Source organism: Alosa sapidissima, chromosome 24, assembly GCF_018492685.1.
Source record: "Alosa sapidissima isolate fAloSap1 chromosome 24, fAloSap1.pri, whole genome shotgun sequence".
Lineage (NCBI taxonomy): Eukaryota > Metazoa > Chordata > Actinopteri > Clupeiformes > Clupeidae > Alosa > Alosa sapidissima.
This window is the reverse complement of record NC_055980.1, coordinates 8,679,452-8,696,550: the sequence shown is the minus strand read 5'-3', so window position 1 is coordinate 8,696,550 and position 17,099 is coordinate 8,679,452. Positions and strand designations below refer to the sequence as shown.

At 42.0% G+C, this 17,099-nt stretch overlaps 2 protein-coding genes across 2 annotated transcripts; one reads left to right on the top strand and one right to left on the bottom strand.

Annotated features, from left to right (window-relative positions):
• Nucleotides 1-105: 105 nt before the first annotated feature.
• Nucleotides 106-9,710, bottom strand: psmd11b (proteasome 26S subunit, non-ATPase 11b). Its single transcript, XM_042083347.1, has 13 exons — nucleotides 9,583-9,710; nucleotides 8,457-8,558; nucleotides 8,012-8,208; nucleotides 7,369-7,426; nucleotides 6,268-6,462; nucleotides 5,672-5,816; nucleotides 5,009-5,069; nucleotides 4,805-4,867; nucleotides 4,571-4,696; nucleotides 3,061-3,096; nucleotides 2,841-2,892; nucleotides 2,567-2,709; nucleotides 106-2,245 (listed from the first exon to the last, which is right to left on the bottom strand). The coding sequence occupies exons 1-12, from the start codon at nucleotides 9,671-9,673 to the stop codon at nucleotides 2,567-2,569; spliced, it is 1,269 nt and encodes a 422-aa protein (XP_041939281.1). The 5' UTR covers nucleotides 9,674-9,710; the 3' UTR covers nucleotides 106-2,245.
• A 534-nt stretch (nucleotides 9,711-10,244) lies between these two features.
• cdk5r1b (cyclin-dependent kinase 5, regulatory subunit 1b (p35)) lies at nucleotides 10,245-17,038 on the top strand. Its single transcript, XM_042082505.1, has 2 exons — nucleotides 10,245-10,585; nucleotides 12,097-17,038. Exon 2 carries the CDS (start codon nucleotides 12,401-12,403, stop codon nucleotides 13,301-13,303), a length of 903 nt encoding a protein of 300 aa, XP_041938439.1. The 5' UTR covers nucleotides 10,245-10,585; nucleotides 12,097-12,400; the 3' UTR covers nucleotides 13,304-17,038.
• Nucleotides 17,039-17,099: the final 61 nt, after the last annotated feature.

Here is a 17,099-nt window from a genome sequence, read left to right as displayed (position 1 = left end):
ATATTAGGTAATGGATCAGCAGGTTTGTTACATTTGGTTTTGGAAGATGTGCGTAATTTTCAAGCCAGTGGGCTGGTCCTCAGATTTAGGAGAAGAAAGCAGGAATTATTTAAAAGAATCCTTTTTAATTTTAAAAATGCGGTAAACAACTGCAACGTGGTGTGTTGGAGAAAACGATTGCTCTTTATCCATCACAATAATTGAAGTGCTCAGCCCTGTAAGATTAGTTAACATGAAAACACCATACTGGAGATGTAGACTAAATTATCAGGAAATAGTCTACAAGACTCTAGTCTATGCTTAGTTAATTTTCTTTTGTCCCAATACCCTGTCTTCATTTTCAGTTAAATTCAATTGAAACCATGACTAATGGGGAAAATGACATTAACAACATGAATAGTGGCCACAAAAAATTATCTAACAAATGAGCAGGCACAATTTCCCTGCTTAGTGCATTGTATGGCACTAAACACAAACGAATTTGCAAGGGATTCAGGGCACAACACTCCACTCGCCCAGAAAACAGCTGCCTGACCTTGTGCCTTCACCAGTGGTCCACAGTCCTGCTCAACACAGCACAGCCCTAACTCTGGGACAAACCATACTGACATTCAATCTACAGTGTGATTTAAAACAAAATCCCTTTTGAAGACAATATCCTCAATTAACAAAACAGGCATTTGTTACTAACCTCCAAAAACACACTATGTGACTTGCTGAGTGTTGTGAAATGGTTGTTATTGTTGGCATGTCCTCTAATTTTACACATTCCCTTTTCATTTTTTTTTTTTTTTGTCAAAGCACCTCTACAGGCACTGTTCCTCTCCCTTCATCGACACATCAATCAGGCACAACACCACACACACACACTCTACATTTGAGCAGGAAGTTACATTTGATCAACAAAGCAAAACCAAGCAAGTGGTGCTGCTAGCTCCCTCCCTCCCTCCATGCCACCTTCTTCAATTCCAACCAAAAAGCATGCAAAACAGCCTGGCGTAGTTTAACAAAATACATTCTACAATCTTGTACAAAGCATATTCAAACTCTGCAAGCAAAGGCTGAAATCTTGAAACTACGGCAAAAGATTATTATTATTATTTTTTTAAAAACGTGACTAGATTTCTATGGAGCAGACATGACTTAGAAATAATAATAAAAACATTTATTGGTAAATTATGTATAAATGAAATGAAGGTGGGGAGAACAAAAAAAAAAAAATCAAGTGATATAAACTGCTCTGAAATCGTTTGGTTGCTAGCATACTGTACAATAGCCAGAAAACTACAGTGGGGCGTATTCACAGACACAAAAGCTTGTAGATGGCCTAGATAAATGGATCACTAATTAAATCACTCGCCACCTTGCCTCCCAAATTTGTATTGCACCTAATGCTTAACAGAAAGGCCTGAGGCCATCAATGGGCACCGATGGTATGAAAAGGATCATGGGGTTGATGTTCATGTACTCCTGGGAGAGAGAGAGAAAGGGCTTCAACCGATATTGTACAGCAGATTTACAGAGGGAGGGAGGCGTTAAGGACTGACGACGACCAAGGGCCGGGTGATTCTTGGCAACGGTGCTCGGACCCATCTTGCGTGGTTTTCTTTCCCCCTCCAAATGAACTAACACTCATAGTTTCCAGCAAACACCTGACCTAGTGGGGAGAAATCCCCATAGCAAACCTGTGCTTTCTTTAAGATTACCAAACGTACTGAAAGACTGAGGCAGAGGAACTCTTCAGAACTCCTCACGGTTTTTGTATTGCACCTCTGAACATGAAACCGACATGTATGTATTCTGTAGGAGATTTATACAGTTGATATATATGATTACTGCTTTATCTTTTATTGTGGCTGTAAATATAATCCCTGATGGCCTGTGACGGCCGTTGAGATACACTGAAAGAGAACACTGAGCGGAAAATAAAGAGTGAAGGAAAGAAACGGATGTATCATTTGTTGAAGTCCATTGGAGGAGATGTTAAAAACTCTCAGGTGGGGGGTTGTGGGGGTGGACTCCCATTGCAGTTTTCGAATTCTGCTTGATGTTGTCCTTCCTCCCCGCAAAAAAAGGTTCCACGTGTTGGCCACACACACGCGCACATGTATACACACACACACACACGCACGCACGCACATGTACATACACACGCGCACACACACACACACGTACATACACACGCGCGCACACACACACACACACACACACTCTGTCCCTCTTAGCTGCAGTCCGGACTTTGGTCCTATGGGATTAAAAAAAAAAAGGATTCTAAGTGTGTATGATGTATGGAAGAAAAAGAAACAACTAAATATAGCTTTCAAAATAAAGTGCAATTTCTCAAATCCTAATCTCAGAAATATCTGTATATAAAGTCATTCTCCAAATATTACAAGAGAAATGGGATCGTACATGAGTAACACAAGACCAGACTAGTAAGACCAGACAAAAGTGTTGAAATAAATTGCTTTAGTATTTTGAACACTGAAAAAAACTCCTTCTGTGGCCTTTTGGAATACACACAGGTGACCAAACCAATGATCTTTTCTCCTTCGAGAAGTCTCACCTATGTCAGCTTCTTTGCTTTGTTGTAAAGTGAATCAACCACTTTGCTCATGTTCTGAATGGTTTCCAAGGCTGCCTCGTAGGTCTTGTCCACCGGAGGCTCTTCAAATATGATAAGAACCCCTTCACCTTGGTCCAGAATGCCTACAAGTGTATGGACAAACCAATGTTACAGAACACTTACCACAGACTACTACATGACTACTGGCAGTTCAAATTCAAACTTAGTCTGGTGAATAGGTTGTGAGAATTTGTACAGAATAGTGATGGTATACCATGAAATTTTTTATCCAGAATCATTTGTGATAGTTTTCTCTCCACATCCCCCTGTGTAGAACAATGACATTGTCAATAAGATAATGGTACAATTAACAGTGAACAAATTTAAATTGTTGGCAATACTACATTAAGGAAAATAGCAATAATAAACAATAATGTCAATGCAATATCAGTGATCAATAGTCTAATGAAAGTAAGAAAAAGGCCATTCATTACCTTTGAGAGTTTGATGAGTGTAGATATGTGTGTGATCTGAAACCGGGAAAACAGGGTTATTCTCATTCAAACTAGTCTCACCAAACTGCATTTCAATGGAGAATATACCAAAAACATGTCTAAATTTCACTAAAGCTATCTGTAATAGAAAAAATAAATCAGGTTCTAGACCAGGGGTCTCAAACACCCGGCCCGCGTCCGGCCCAATTCCGGCCCGCGACGTATGTCAAAATAATGTAATCTGGCCCTTGAGACTATTTTTAATTGCGACAAACAACGATACTGATTAAAATAGACGATAGTTCCAAGTACGGTGACAAATCTCATTTGTACTCTGCTCCACTATGTGCTAGACATCCAGAGCTTCATTCAAACCCAAAATCGCGGCGCAAAGTTTTCAGGAAATAGCCTACTTGTATTAGGCTACACGCGAGAAACACAAAGACGTGCATTTGTAATGACGCGGAAGCGATGCAGGCCATAGTGTTGCATAGATTGAAACAGAAATAGGCCTACACCAAATGTTGAAAAACGTTTACGTGTGATGAAGTCTTAGGAAGGCTATGTTATTCACCTATTCTAAATCTGAAGAAGAATATCCTTTTGGAGATTATGATCCATCGTCTATTGAATGGAGGTGCGTCTGCGTGTAGCCTATACGACGGTGTCCACTAAGCATACCATGTTTATTTCGACCCTCTGCCCAACATAGCTTGGAGGTTGCAGTGGTAATCGTGATAGTGTCCGTAATGGACGTGGTACAGACAGCAGGGCTAGTAGAAATAGGGCTCTAAACTACAAAGTCACCCGCAATATAATGCGAACTTCTGGGTACTCAGATTACCCGCGATAGGAACTGATTTGACCAGAATGCTTTATTGTAGGCCTTGTGGTTTAGAAACCATATACATCTTAGGTGTTGGTATACATCTTAGATGTTTTCCTGTTAATTTGTTGTGGGTAATATGAAAAAAGGAAAGTAAACCTGCTCAAATATGTTCATCCAGTATTTACTGAAAGGTGCATAATTTGAGGTGCTTGCCATCCAGTGGCAAATTAGATGGGTAAATTTAGTTTTACTCAAAGATTTTTACATTTACAGTAGGACCTTATCTCTGACCACTTTCAAGCAATGGCCTTTTGAAATTTTGATATAAAAATCCAATGGTGTTGCTTTCTTATAGTTTGCCAGGTTTAAAAAATGTAAAAATATTTTTATTTATAAGCTAAGGTTGCTAGCACAGGTGTCTAAAACTAGATAAAAACACTTGCACTTTCTGTTTGCAGTTGTGTGGTATTTGAAAAAAAAAAAAAAAAAAAAAAGAACATTGCATTTTCAGAAATAGCCGGCCCTCCAAATCAGAGGACGTTGGCAGAATTGGCCCCCAGCTCATTTAAGTTTGAGACCCCCGTTCTAGACAGCCATCGATCACTTGAATTAGAGTGCTTAAGCTGTGCTTTTGTGTTTCCTATAGCAGGTTTAACGCATGTGGTGAACAGCGCCCTCTACCTGTACTCTGGAGAAAGGCTCAATGACCCTGATGAGGTTCTGCTCCAGCAGATTGTCATACAGCTTTTTCAGATGAGTGTTGATAATAGGGTCGTCCCTCAGCTCCGATTTGTAATCTCCCAGAGCCTACGTGTGCGTGAAAAGGCAAAATCACAAAGGAGCAAATGCATATATTTCTTACATTTTGATCTTACAAAAACATACCACAATCCACTGAAAGACCAGCGGGCTCACCTTCTCAAAGTCAGCTAATGACCTGTTCTTGCTGGCTTGTGCTACACACTTGAGTGAATCTGTCTGTGGGGAGGATGGAGCGTAAACAATGAGGACAAGCCAATGAGAGCAAAAGAAAAAGCACCCGAGACCAAACATTCAACAGTTGTGTAGAGGCAAACAAGCGAAACAAGACAAAACAAAACCAAAAGGTTGGCGCCTTACTTGTCTCCCAGCATACCGCAGGGCAAGTTTCCCACTGGTCAGGGACTGAACATCTTCTGGCCTGAAGAGGAGCACATAGGCAGTTGTGTTTTACACAAGTTCAAGCAAACTGTGCTGTCCACATCACACACAAGCTCTACAGAGGATACTCCAACAGAGAGGAAGCCATTACACCTTGTAGCGGCAATCATAGCGTCTTCACCCGTAATAAAGTCACCTTCGTGTGCTGGACTTACTATGATCTTAGTGATACACCACAACAGCAAATATTAATTATTAAGTTATTACTAGTGCCCTGTGCATAGATCTTGCATTTTCCACCGATTAACTTGACTTGGAATAGAGCAATATCAACAGCTCCTGGTAGTATAAATTATTTCCTTGATTATTCAGGTTTTCAGCAACCAGGATGAACAGCAGGTAATTCCCTTTCACTAGTTTTAAGATCTAAGTACTCTTAATTTCCTTTACAAATAGGCATGGTTTCCCCTCACTTGAATACAGAAAACTTCACTGGCTTGCTGACAGCAGTGAAGCATCCATACTTTCAAACGCTTCCTATCCTTTATGTATTCTAAGCCAGTCTGTGTTTAGGAGAGGAGGCGATGCAAGGCGTTAGTGTTACTGGAGAGGGTTGCATGCGGCTGGCCAAGTGTGACTCACTGGCTGAGCATGATCTTGCAGAGGAGCATGTATTTCAGTGCAGTGACGGCCCTGGGGCTGTCGATGGAGTCGTAGCCCTCGAAGGCCTCAAAGAAGTAGGAGTAGGCCGTCTTCCAGTCCTTCTCCCCAGCTGCATGGGTGATTCCTACAGGGGGAGAGCAACAGAACAGTTACACTCCATGACTCAGCTCCTGCTTGCTAGCCATCCACATGGTGACGAGAGAGGGGGTGAAGTCATGATTGTATATCAGTTGCAAGAAAGATATGTGCAATTAAATGTTCTGCTATTTGTAGAAGGGCCAGCAATCTGCCTATATTAAATATTTCACCCACAATATTCTAGAACAGGACCTGACAGCTGGTGGGATGCTCTGAGGCTAGGTAAACAGCAAATAAGACTGGGCTTATGTCACATTACCTTTACACCCTGTCTGAACATTATATGTGATGCAAGTACCATAGACAGAGTCATATGTCCATATAACACAATCAGGACTCATCAGAGCAGCTTGGTACAGCAGCCATTAATCAAAGTGTTTAATGCTCATTTTAACCATCTGGCCAAGATTAAGCCCCACCATACTGTGAGAACTTGCCTGACTGCATGTCCAGAGCTGCCTGAAGTTTGGGAGGGCAGTAGATGGCATTAGCCGTGGTTCTGGCTGAGGTGAGAGCAGCCCGGGCCTTGGGGAGGTTACTGAGGGCATGGTAAGTCTTGCTCTCGAGCAGCTGCACCTCCACCAGCAAAGCCTTGTCATCCATCTTTTTGAGCTCATGCAACAACTGCGACCCTGTGAAGTAACATCCATGTAATTTATGCAAAAAAAAGGTCCTATTTGAAAGATTATTTTCATGTACACTTGTGATGTGCTAAAGTATCGGCTCACTACCACACAAACTTAAGCTAAAGAGCTTTTCAGATGTGAAGTGGTCCCCGTCTTCTGTCCCGTACACTTTCTACCCCTCATTTCAAAGATAACAAATCATCTAAAACATATGTCACTACAGTGAGCTAAACATAGAAACAACTTAGCTAATCAAACAATTGTAAATTTACCATTTTAAATGAGGCAATCCATAAACTATACATTAAAATATGTGGCAAAGGAAAGCATATTACATTGCGGCCATTTGTTAGACAGGTCTAACCTTACAAATATTTCCTCAATTTTGTTACTTGAACTAAAGTGCCTGCAGTGCCACCTCAAAAGCTGAATGATTTTTATCTTGGATGTAGGCATGTTTTCGATTCGTGTATCCATTCGTGCCCCTGTTGCACGCCAGCTGCTCATTGAAAATTAACTGAATACTAGCGTGTCTCGCTTCTCATGTGAAAAGCTCTTAAGGCCTATTCACACCAAGAACGATAACTATAACGATAAAAGCGTTCACACTGAACAACGATAAGCAAAGTCTCTCCTTGTGTTAATGAATGTGAAGGTTAAAATGTTATGGGTTCTGATTGGCTATTAGCTTTTTATCGTTCTGAAAATCGCTCTGAAAGTGATCCCCAACGATATCGTTCTTCATGTCGTTATCGTTATAGTTTAAGTGTGAACGTAGTCATTCATATTAACGAGAACGATATTTATTTATAGTTATCGTTATTGGTGTGAATGGGCCTTTAATCTTCATAAGGACTTGTTATTACAACAACTTTGTTCCGGAACAATCTCATCCATCATTATGAAACTCACCAAGTGACAGGGCTTCCTGATACCGTGTGGTGTCAAAATACAGTGAGACAAGCCGGGCCTGTACAGAAAGAGTGAGACTCGTATCATACACAAGCAAAAAAAATATGCCTAAACAAGGCAATCATCAAACATTAGAAATGAAACAATGCACCATGAATCGGCTAAGAATGTGTGAATATTACAACCGGTTGAGATAAAAATAAAAAAAATAAACAAAATGTGCTTTTGATTTCACAAGACTATTCTAATTTAAGACAACCTCATCAGGGCGCCAGATAAGACAGAATATGCACGAACTGGGACAAGGTGACATGGTGACAGGTGGTTTATGTCAATTTGTCTGGATCTTATTCTGTTAAAAATTGTGAGAAAATCGGATCGTGAACTTAAAATAGTGAATCGTATTGAATCGTGAGTTGAGTTATCATTACATCCCTATCAAACGTTTAATCTTTCAGTGGGATAACAAAGTCTGCCGACATCAATTATATCTACAAATAACTGCACACGCCACTCTACGAAAAGATGTAAATACACAATTCTGCTAAATCATAAAACTTTGGTAGTACCAACCCAGCCGATGACACCGGTCAGAAGCTTAAATTCAACACACAGGCAACTTGACCCATGTATACACGCTTACCTCCAAGGCCTGTCTGAGGAAGGTCCTCTTCTCAGCCTTGGCCCACTCAATGCACTCCAGGCACAGCTCCACTTCCTGTCCTGTGGCAGCCTCCATGTCCAAGAAGAGGTCCAGAAGGGAGCGCACTAGTCGGGCAGCCTTGGCCTTACTGATGGAGATGAGGAAAGGCCTCACAAACTTCAGCAGACCACCCAGCTCTGAAACCATAAGGAAGGAAGGTGGGTCATTACTCGTTGAAGCCGCTGCATGGTGGGGAAATATAACCCCAGTTCTCAAACCCAAATTATATGACCAGCCCAGCAACCAGCCCACTGGGGAGAGAATTTCTAAAGTAAAAATGGGCATGTTACTGATTTCTGAACAGGTTGTAAGAGGCTTTCCAATGAGGTTAAGAGGAAGTTTGGAAAAAACTAGTCTCATGTAAAGACATGAGATGCAAACATACCTGCAGCCTGACCGGTCTTGGCCAAGAGATTTCCCAGCTCAAGGATGCTCTGCTCCTTAACTTTGACCGCCTCCTCATCATCCTCTTGGACATCTCGCCTCACTGAAGACAAAAAACAAGTTATTATCACAAGTAGTCACAAGTCTGACACTTACAATGAGCAATGAAAAATCATGATCGGGAATACAGAGGTGAGGACGCATCACGTAGTCTTATACCATACAGTAAGTGATGACAGCCACTCTGTCAGTAGCCATCGTGTTTTGATTTCCACAAGAGCAACACCAACTAGTCTAGATTCCATGATTGTTAGGCAACTTCAGTGGGACAGTGAATCGACAGGAGCAAGCAGTGTCACTGTTAGCATGCTAGCTAGCTAAATATATAGCAAAACAACTATCGTTAGTGTTAACCGTTAATAATCATCATGCACTACTACAAACTCCGTAATTTACTCATTGTTACGATAGCTGGGTTCTTAAACACGTCTAAACTTCAGTTAACGGCCTTGAAGCCAACTTTTACTACTAAACAACATTATATTTTCAACACCCAACGTAGGCATAGATAGCTAACGTTAGCTACATGTAATCAATATGCCTACAGCTACAAGATTTGCCTAGTATTCACAGTAATGACAGTGAATGTCGACTTGCTAACGTTAATTTGTTGGCAGCCAGCAAGCTAGTTCCAGCCACAAAAATCACGGAATATCATTAAACAACATTTTCCGTTGATTGCCTTCGTAGGTTAAATAGTAACTTTGACGTGAATAACAATGTTTTGTTCAAAGCTCGACTACACTTGTTTTATGAAGTCGCCGAGGTCAATAGCTACTTGCTAGATAATGAATTTCTGTATTGGCTTGATGGTGACTCACAGACGTTTCATTGCTTGAGCTAGGCTATCTAGCTACATAGCTAGGTTATGGCCTACTATTAGCAAGCTAGCTAGCTTGTTCACGAACACTAACCTACCACCAGCATGGCTAGCTACAGTGAGTCAGCAACGCACCAGCCGGCTGTTAGCAGCGAGCAGAATCAAAACAGGGCTGTAACCCGAAAACGTTCAAATTAGCAGGCTACATTTAAGAAGTTTCAAATAATATAACGAGTTTTTCACTTACCTATTGAGTGTAAAATATCAATAGAGGCATTTCGGTCCGTACTAATGAGAGACTGAGCTCTCTGAAACTCAACCACTGCCGCGGTTGCCATCTTCCTTATTCAAAATCAGCCAGCTCCTAAATAATCGCGAGGGTGACAGCAAAAACGGAGTTACAAGGAATTCTGGGTAGGAGAGTGTTTTCGGGAAGTGTAGTTTTATTGATACACTGATGCCCATCACAGGATGTCATAGCAATTTGTCTTTAAACAAATCATTATTTAACTAATTTATTTTCATTTATTTCGCAAAACAGCTTCTTAGGATAGGCAGTAGGCCTAACACTTAAAAAATAGGCTTGGCTGCTGTCTTAATGGGTCTAGGCTGGATAGCCTGTTTATAAACCAGAATAGCCTTCTTTTCTTTGCCTCGGGCCAACTTGGCTTAGACTATGGGACTCGTATTGCTTTTGCTCTGCCCTGATGATGTGTACCTGCGCTATCTGAGCAACTCATTTATTCTAAAATAAGCTGCCATTAATATTGCAGTTGGGCTAGCAAGCGCTAATGACGGTGTGCGTACGGTCGCTGGGTGGAGCTGTCAAAACAGCACCAAGGACAGCACAGAGAGGCGCTCGATCACTGTGTTTCATTGGCCAACAGTGCTCCTTGCGGTAGCTCAGAGCTTGTGAATGTGCACAACAACCACCCAAATCCGCGTCTGCCCTGGCGAGGACCAATAGCGCAGCTTCACAGCTCTCAGCATCCCCATCCTACAGAGAGCTCGACATCACCACAGTGCAGGAGAGCCAGCGGAGAGCTCTGTCAAGGCGTGGGGATACTCGTCTGATTAAAGGCTTTTCATCGGAATTTTAATCACGTTTCTGTCATTGAGGACATTCCTTGAGATGACCGGTTTTGTTTCACCTTGATGTGCTTCATTTCACAAGGAAAAAGCAATTCAGACGCAGACATTGTGTGTCTTGTATTCGTCTATAAAAGCGTTGAGGAAAAAAACAACTGCTGGTAAGTGCGTTTTTAACCTATAATCTTACAGTAGCCATAGCCTACACTGAGACCTTGAACATATAGCCTAGGCCTAATTAAACTGAAATAATTTTGGCTAGGCTACCTTTATGGCATTTAAAAAAAAAAAAGAAAAAAAGGTTGTGATGTGTTTATGGGTCAAAATCGGAATTGCAAAATAAAAGAAAAAAATATAGGCCTTGGTCGAGAAAACAGCCTGTGAAAGAGGCGAATGAAAATATGCGTCTATTTTCATGGGGAATTCCATCGCCATAGTTAACCATGCGCTACTTTTCAGTACCGTGGACAGTCGCCACATAAACAAACGCAGCACCACCAATAACGGCGCACAGATTCAGGCCAGTAGATCGTTTTCGAAATGAGAAAACACATATAAAGAGCCGGCACTTGCACTCTAGTCTACAATAAATATGCTGCAGAGTTGGTATTGTGGTCAATGCACTTCATCAAGCGAGGTCTTTCTTTAAAATAAACAGCATGACATTTCCCTGAACTTTTTGCTGTGATCAGATGACTCATCAACGAATACTTTATCTTAAAACATATTGTAGACGTAAAAACATGATTAGCATGGCACTATACTGAGTAGATGATGGCGTTCCTGCATGCCTCGGTCATAACAAGACGACGTTCACGCAGATGTTTACGCTCATAGGCTTCCATTTTAAAGCTTAGAATATTTCTGGAGATGGTGGCGAGTGGTTTGTTTAATCTATATTTGGATGCTATTGTATTGAAACATATATTCATTGTATCAATGCAAGTCATTATAAGGTGGTCTGACAGTGATACAATCTTATAGCTTTAGTGCTACCATTTTTGAATTAACATCAGCCCCGGTGGTGTCCCATATTCCTACTGTAACAGTCTATTTTTAGTTATGTAGGCTGTAGTGCAAAATTCTGTGCTACCAATTTGTTGTAGTTGCGGTGGGCTATTTGGTTGGTAGCATATATAATTTATCCAACAAGGTTTTCGATCAGGCGTTTTGTGCAAGGACAAATTCATTAAGATTGGGGAGGGAATTTTGCAGGGATCGGTGAGGCATCTCCTTTGAATCCTTTGATAGGCAGGGAACTGTTTTGATGTAGCCTAGCCTAAAACATCAATATAAAAACAGACTGGAAGAGATGGTTTGTTTTAGACCATTTCATTTATGTATCAACCCTCTCATCTGGTTTAGTATGCTAAGATATTCGATGATAAGATTGGGTGAATTGCCAAAACCATGTAATCTTTTGAGTGAAATCAACATTTTTATTTAAACCACTGTTAAAGATGGGCTATTGACACCCAAGAAGAGTGATCTCCCTTACTGATAATGATAATCCTATTTATTTGTACATAAGGGGATTTTGGCATTGTTTGACTATGCCAGAATCTGAGTCATTTGCACCTTATCTTTAGGTCAAGGTGATCAATCAGTTTTTTGAAGTGTTGTGACTTTAATCATTGTGAATACTCAGGTAATTGTTTCAATTGTTTTACAGATCCTACTGAGGTTAAACAGTGGACGAGCAAGCAGGACAGAGAAACAAGAGAGACAGAGAGCGAGAGAGTGTTGCTGCATCCACTAGTGAGGCAAGCCTGCTCCACCATAACAAAGCCACCCCTCTGGAGCTCCAAACTCCTCCCCGACGTGGATGCCTAAGATAAATTCCGTCTGGTAGCCCGGGGCTTCCGCGCTCTGAAGAAGTGAGGTCAAGACCCTCACTTTCCAATCCCAGGCTATCCTCTGCTGTCGACTTCATCGCCTCCTGAGAGAGCCCAGAGGCCCACGACCCCACTGGCACCATGGGAACCGTGCTGTCGCTCTCGCCCAGCTACCGCAAGGCGGCGCTCTTTGAGGATGGCCCGGCCACGGTGGGCCACTACACGGCCGTGCAGAACAGCAAGAACGCCAAAGACAAGAACCTGAAGCGCAACTCGCTCATCAACGTGCTGCCATGGAAACGCATCGTGGCCGTCTCGGCCAAGAAGAAGGGCTCCAAGAAGGTGCAGCCCAACGCCGCCTACCAGAACAATGTCACGCACCTCAACAACGAGAACCTGAAGAAGTCGCAGTCATGTGCCAACCTCTCCACCTTTGCCCAGGACCAGGGTAGCCCCACCAAGAACGCCAATAATGCCGTGTCGTCGGTAAAGAAGGCGCCGCTGTCTAACTCTAACGCGGCGTCCGGCACGCCTAAGCGGGTGATCGTGCAGGCCTCCACCAGCGAACTCCTCCGCTGCCTGGGAGAGTTCCTGTGCCGGCGGTGCTACCGGCTCAAACACCTGTCCCCTACTGACCCGGTCCTGTGGCTGCGCAGCGTTGACCGCTCCCTGCTCCTCCAGGGGTGGCAGGACCAGGGCTTTATCACGCCCGCCAACGTGGTGTTCGTTTACATGCTGTGCCGCGATGTGGTCTCCTCGGAGGTGGCCACCGAGCACGAGCTCCAGGCCGTGCTCCTCACCTGCCTCTACCTGTCCTACTCGTACATGGGCAACGAGATCTCATACCCGCTCAAGCCCTTCCTGGTGGAGAGCTCCAAGGAGACCTTCTGGGACCGCTGCCTGTCCATCATCAACCTGATGAGTGCCAAGATGCTGCAGATCAACTCCGACCCACACTACTTCACGCAGGTGTTCGCCGATCTCAAGAACGAGAGCCAGAAGGAGGAGGAGAGGAGTCGCCTGCTCATCGGGCTGGACCGGTGAGGGAGGGCGCTACCCAGGGGCTGACCAAGGGGCAGTGAGTGGAGCATAGCTGTCTGGTGTTTGTTCAGTAAGGAAGGGGGCGGAGGTGGAGGGATCCAAAGGGCTTCTCAGAAGTACGTCGGTGTAGGGTGGGTGGATGAGAATTATACTGGCTGATGTTTCAGAAGAAACCATTTTCAGAGATATGTGTAAAAATAGAACTACTAAGTAAGTTTGACTACTCATAGGCCTACTAGAAATTTGATTATAGCTGTAGATTTGTACTGTATGTGAAGGAAGAAATCAAAAGTTGCACTGATAGGTTTTCCAAATCTTTCCAGAAAGCTCACTTTAAATCACAGTTTAATTCAATATTAGAAAAGATATCTGAATGCCATCTGAACTGGGGAAAGACAGGATTTGGAATTGCACCTGAACAAACACCAGACACTTATGTATCCATTATTATGAACAAACACTGGAAACAAAAAAAGACACTGACAAAAAAGCAAGAGACCACCATCACCAAAAAAAGACGACTACCAACAAACAAACATCGCAAGAAAAACTTAAACGAAACAACTAAAAAGAAACAAAAACAGACACTAGAAATGGGGAAAACAAAATCTACAGCAATGAATGTGGTAGGGTGGCGGCTGCTGTCTTACCAGCCACCTGCTGACTATGGGAGATGTGCACTGCCTGGTGTGGGAGACTCTTTTAAAGCGAACAGCCCCTTCCCTGGCCTTTCAAGGGCCACTGGACAAAGCTGCAATCCAGGGTCCTAAGGACACCTCAGCCGAACCTGTCCTGCGTAATGCTGGCCACGCACACACACACACACACACATCGCTTCACTGCAATGTGTGTCTGTGTGTGTATCTATCTGACTGAGTCTGTAGCTTGGAGATGGCTACTTGTGTAGATATCACCTGTATCTGTAACGGATGAGAAATGAATGGAACTGTATGCAGTGTCTGAGGAATGATCAGCTGATGGACTCTGGCAGGAGATTGGTTTCCTAGCGGGCACACGCAGTGTGTTGAGAAAGACCTACTTTATTTTTATCTGCAGGGGGAAAGGGGAAAAAAAGGAAAAGAAATGTTTGGTCTCTGTCAGGATCACATTTGATGGAGAGTTGCCAACTGATTTGCTTAGAGGAAAACAAACAAAAAATAGTTTCTTTTTTTTTTTACTTAGAAATGTAACCAAATGCACGTGTGCCATGCATTTTTATGGTGTTTTTGGAGGGACGACATTTCTTTACTTATTCTCTTATCCTTGAATTTGTAATCCAACTGCATCTGCGTCTAGAGAATGCTATGAACAACAAAAAAAAAATAGCAGAATTAGTTTATTTAGCTATGCTTGCTAAAACGAGCTACTGTTTTTCATGGGATTTTCCATTCTTTTTGTAGTGTTGTGTCTTCTCCTAGGAGTCCACACTGTAACAGGCGTTCAATGTTTAAATTGGGAACGTGTGCCAAACCTTTGATGAACATCTTGTTGGTCTTATGAGCACACCAAAGGCTGTGATTGCTGAAAGGGATGAATCATTATTATTAATAATGAATATTTATTGAAACTTAATTTATTGCTATTTATTTATTTATTCTCTTGACACATGGATGGGATTATTGTAAAAAAGACAAACAGAAGTGATGATATTCTAATCTACAACCTTGTTGGAAATGATTGAGGTTGCTCTCTGTACTATACCTGGTGGGATTATCTTTGGTGCGGAATGAAGATTCTGGTTGATGGTGAAATGAGTTGCAAGGATTTAGCGGAGGATATTAGATCTGCGAGCTTAGACCGAGACCAATGTCAAATCTGAACAGCGCCAGAGTCACATGCAGGGCAGAAAATAAATCACAATAGTCGTTAAAGCCCGGACTCAATAAGGATAAAAAAAGAAAGTCTAAACTGCACAACACAGATCTTTATTAATAAGGTCACAGCATTAGGACAGTTTCGGACATGTTCAACATATCAGTGACAAGGCGAAAGCAATTACCCAAAGACTGTGTCTCTCTATCAATGTCAGTCAGTCAGTCAGATATGGGGAAAACAAAGATAGCAGATGCAATATTAATCACTATGCCCGAAAGAGAAGACAAATATTGGAGATGACAGGGTCTTCAGCCATAATGTGCTTTTGGGGGAGGGAGATGAGATGAGATGAAGCTGGAGTGAGTTTCAGGGGCAGTCTTGCTGAAGCCTGTAGAGATAAGCAGAGATATTTTTAAATCGGACCCGACTTGTTTCTGGCAAATGAAAAATGTGTGATCTGAGTCAAGTCGAATGTTAGGTGGGTCAGGATACAAGTGATCCAGGATGAAGTTGTTGGGTGACGGTGCCAGATCTTAGTGCTGTTCTCTGGGCTAGAGTGGTGAAATGGCAGACCAGGCTGGAAATAATTTTTCCAACGGTTGTGCTTATGGCATAGTTATCTGGAAAAAAAAAGAATTGCTTTCTTTTTGATTTTTCAAAAAAAAAAAGAAAAGAGCACACTGGATTTTACTGTCAGGAACATCTTAAAGAAAATAAAATAAAAAACAACATATAAAGCAAATTGATTTAGTTGCCCGCTTTCTTCTTCTACCATCTCAGCAGAGGTCAGTTAGCGCATGCTTTCTTTCTGTAGTCGTGTGTCTCAGTTTTCTTTCTAGAGATAAAAACAAACAAAGTCTTATAAGCAGACATTATCATTTAGTCACTTCCTTTTTTCTCTCTTTCCTCTGTATGCTGTCTCCATCCTGACAAAAGGCTTCTTTAGCAAACAATGACAGATGTCCCTGGATACTGGTATAGAGAAATGGATGATGTCTTGTATGGGTTACTTTTATTTAGCTGAAAGGAGGATAGGAAGGCTGAATGTGTTTGTAATGGTGGTGGTGATAGCGGGGTAGAGGACAAGAGGTAGGCATCACGCCCATGTTTCAATGACGTGCCATGACGGGGTTACGAGGGTAGGGTCTTACTTGATTAATGTTTTTATTACATTTTGGGGATTCAGCAGGGAGCTTTGCTGAATGGAGAACATAATGGAGATTTTCGGGGGGTGATTTGGGGTGGGAGGTGGGGTACTGTTAAGATGGAGAGGGTAGGAGCTGGGGAAGGTGGACTCTGGCTGCTGAAGGTTGGGGAGTCAGCCATCTCCTTTGCCACTTGCAAAAACGATCGGCTGTCCCCTTGACTCACAATAATGTGCCATTTTTTCACTTGCATCACTGAGTAGTTTAATGACTTCTATGAAAATAAAAAAGAAACTTTGAAAAAAAAAGACAAAAAAGAGAGAATAGATAACAAGAGAACAATTCTGTCAAGATTCATCTTTTCTGTATCTTGTTGCATACTTATTTGTAGATGATGACAAAAAATGAAAAGAAACAGTGTTATGAAAAGATCTTACAATGGGAGAAACTCTCCACGATTGCATGTGTGTGTGAGTGAAGTTTTCTTTTGTGTAAAAGATAGAGCAGTGTGTGTGTGTGTGTGTGTGTGTGCATTATTTTTTTCTTATTTGATAAATTAAGAGAGGGAGAGTCTCTCTCAATTGAAGAAATCTGAACAGTATTGGGCTAGATTTGGATTGGAGGTTGGGAGGGGTGCCAAGCTGTTACAATTTACAACTGTTCTTTCAAAAAAAGACAAAAAAGCTGTTGCTGTAATTGAAATTTTCAGTTAATTTCTGCTTATTTTTATTTATTTTTGTACTGTGATGGAAATAAAATGCACTGATCATTCAAAGTTCACAAGCGAGTGGTGGTTTCTTTTTTCCTGACATTATTCCTTGGAAGAACGTCAGTAACTG

Coding starts and splice junctions, on each gene's coding strand:
- cdk5r1b (XM_042082505.1), top strand. CDS start 12,401: ATGGGAACCGTGCTGTCGCTCTCGCCCAGCTACCGCAAGGCGGCGCTC.
- psmd11b (XM_042083347.1), bottom strand. CDS start 9,673: ATGGCAACCGCGGCAGTGGTTGAGTTTCAGAGAGCTCAGTCTCTCATT. Junction 4,868..5,008: donor TGCGGTATGCTGGGAGACAA/GTAAGGCGCCAA, acceptor TCCTCCCCACAG/ACAGATTCACTCAAGTGTGT. Junction 3,097..4,570: donor AGCCTTTCTCCAGAGTACAG/GTAGAGGGCGCT, acceptor TCCCGGTTTCAG/ATCACACACATATCTACACT.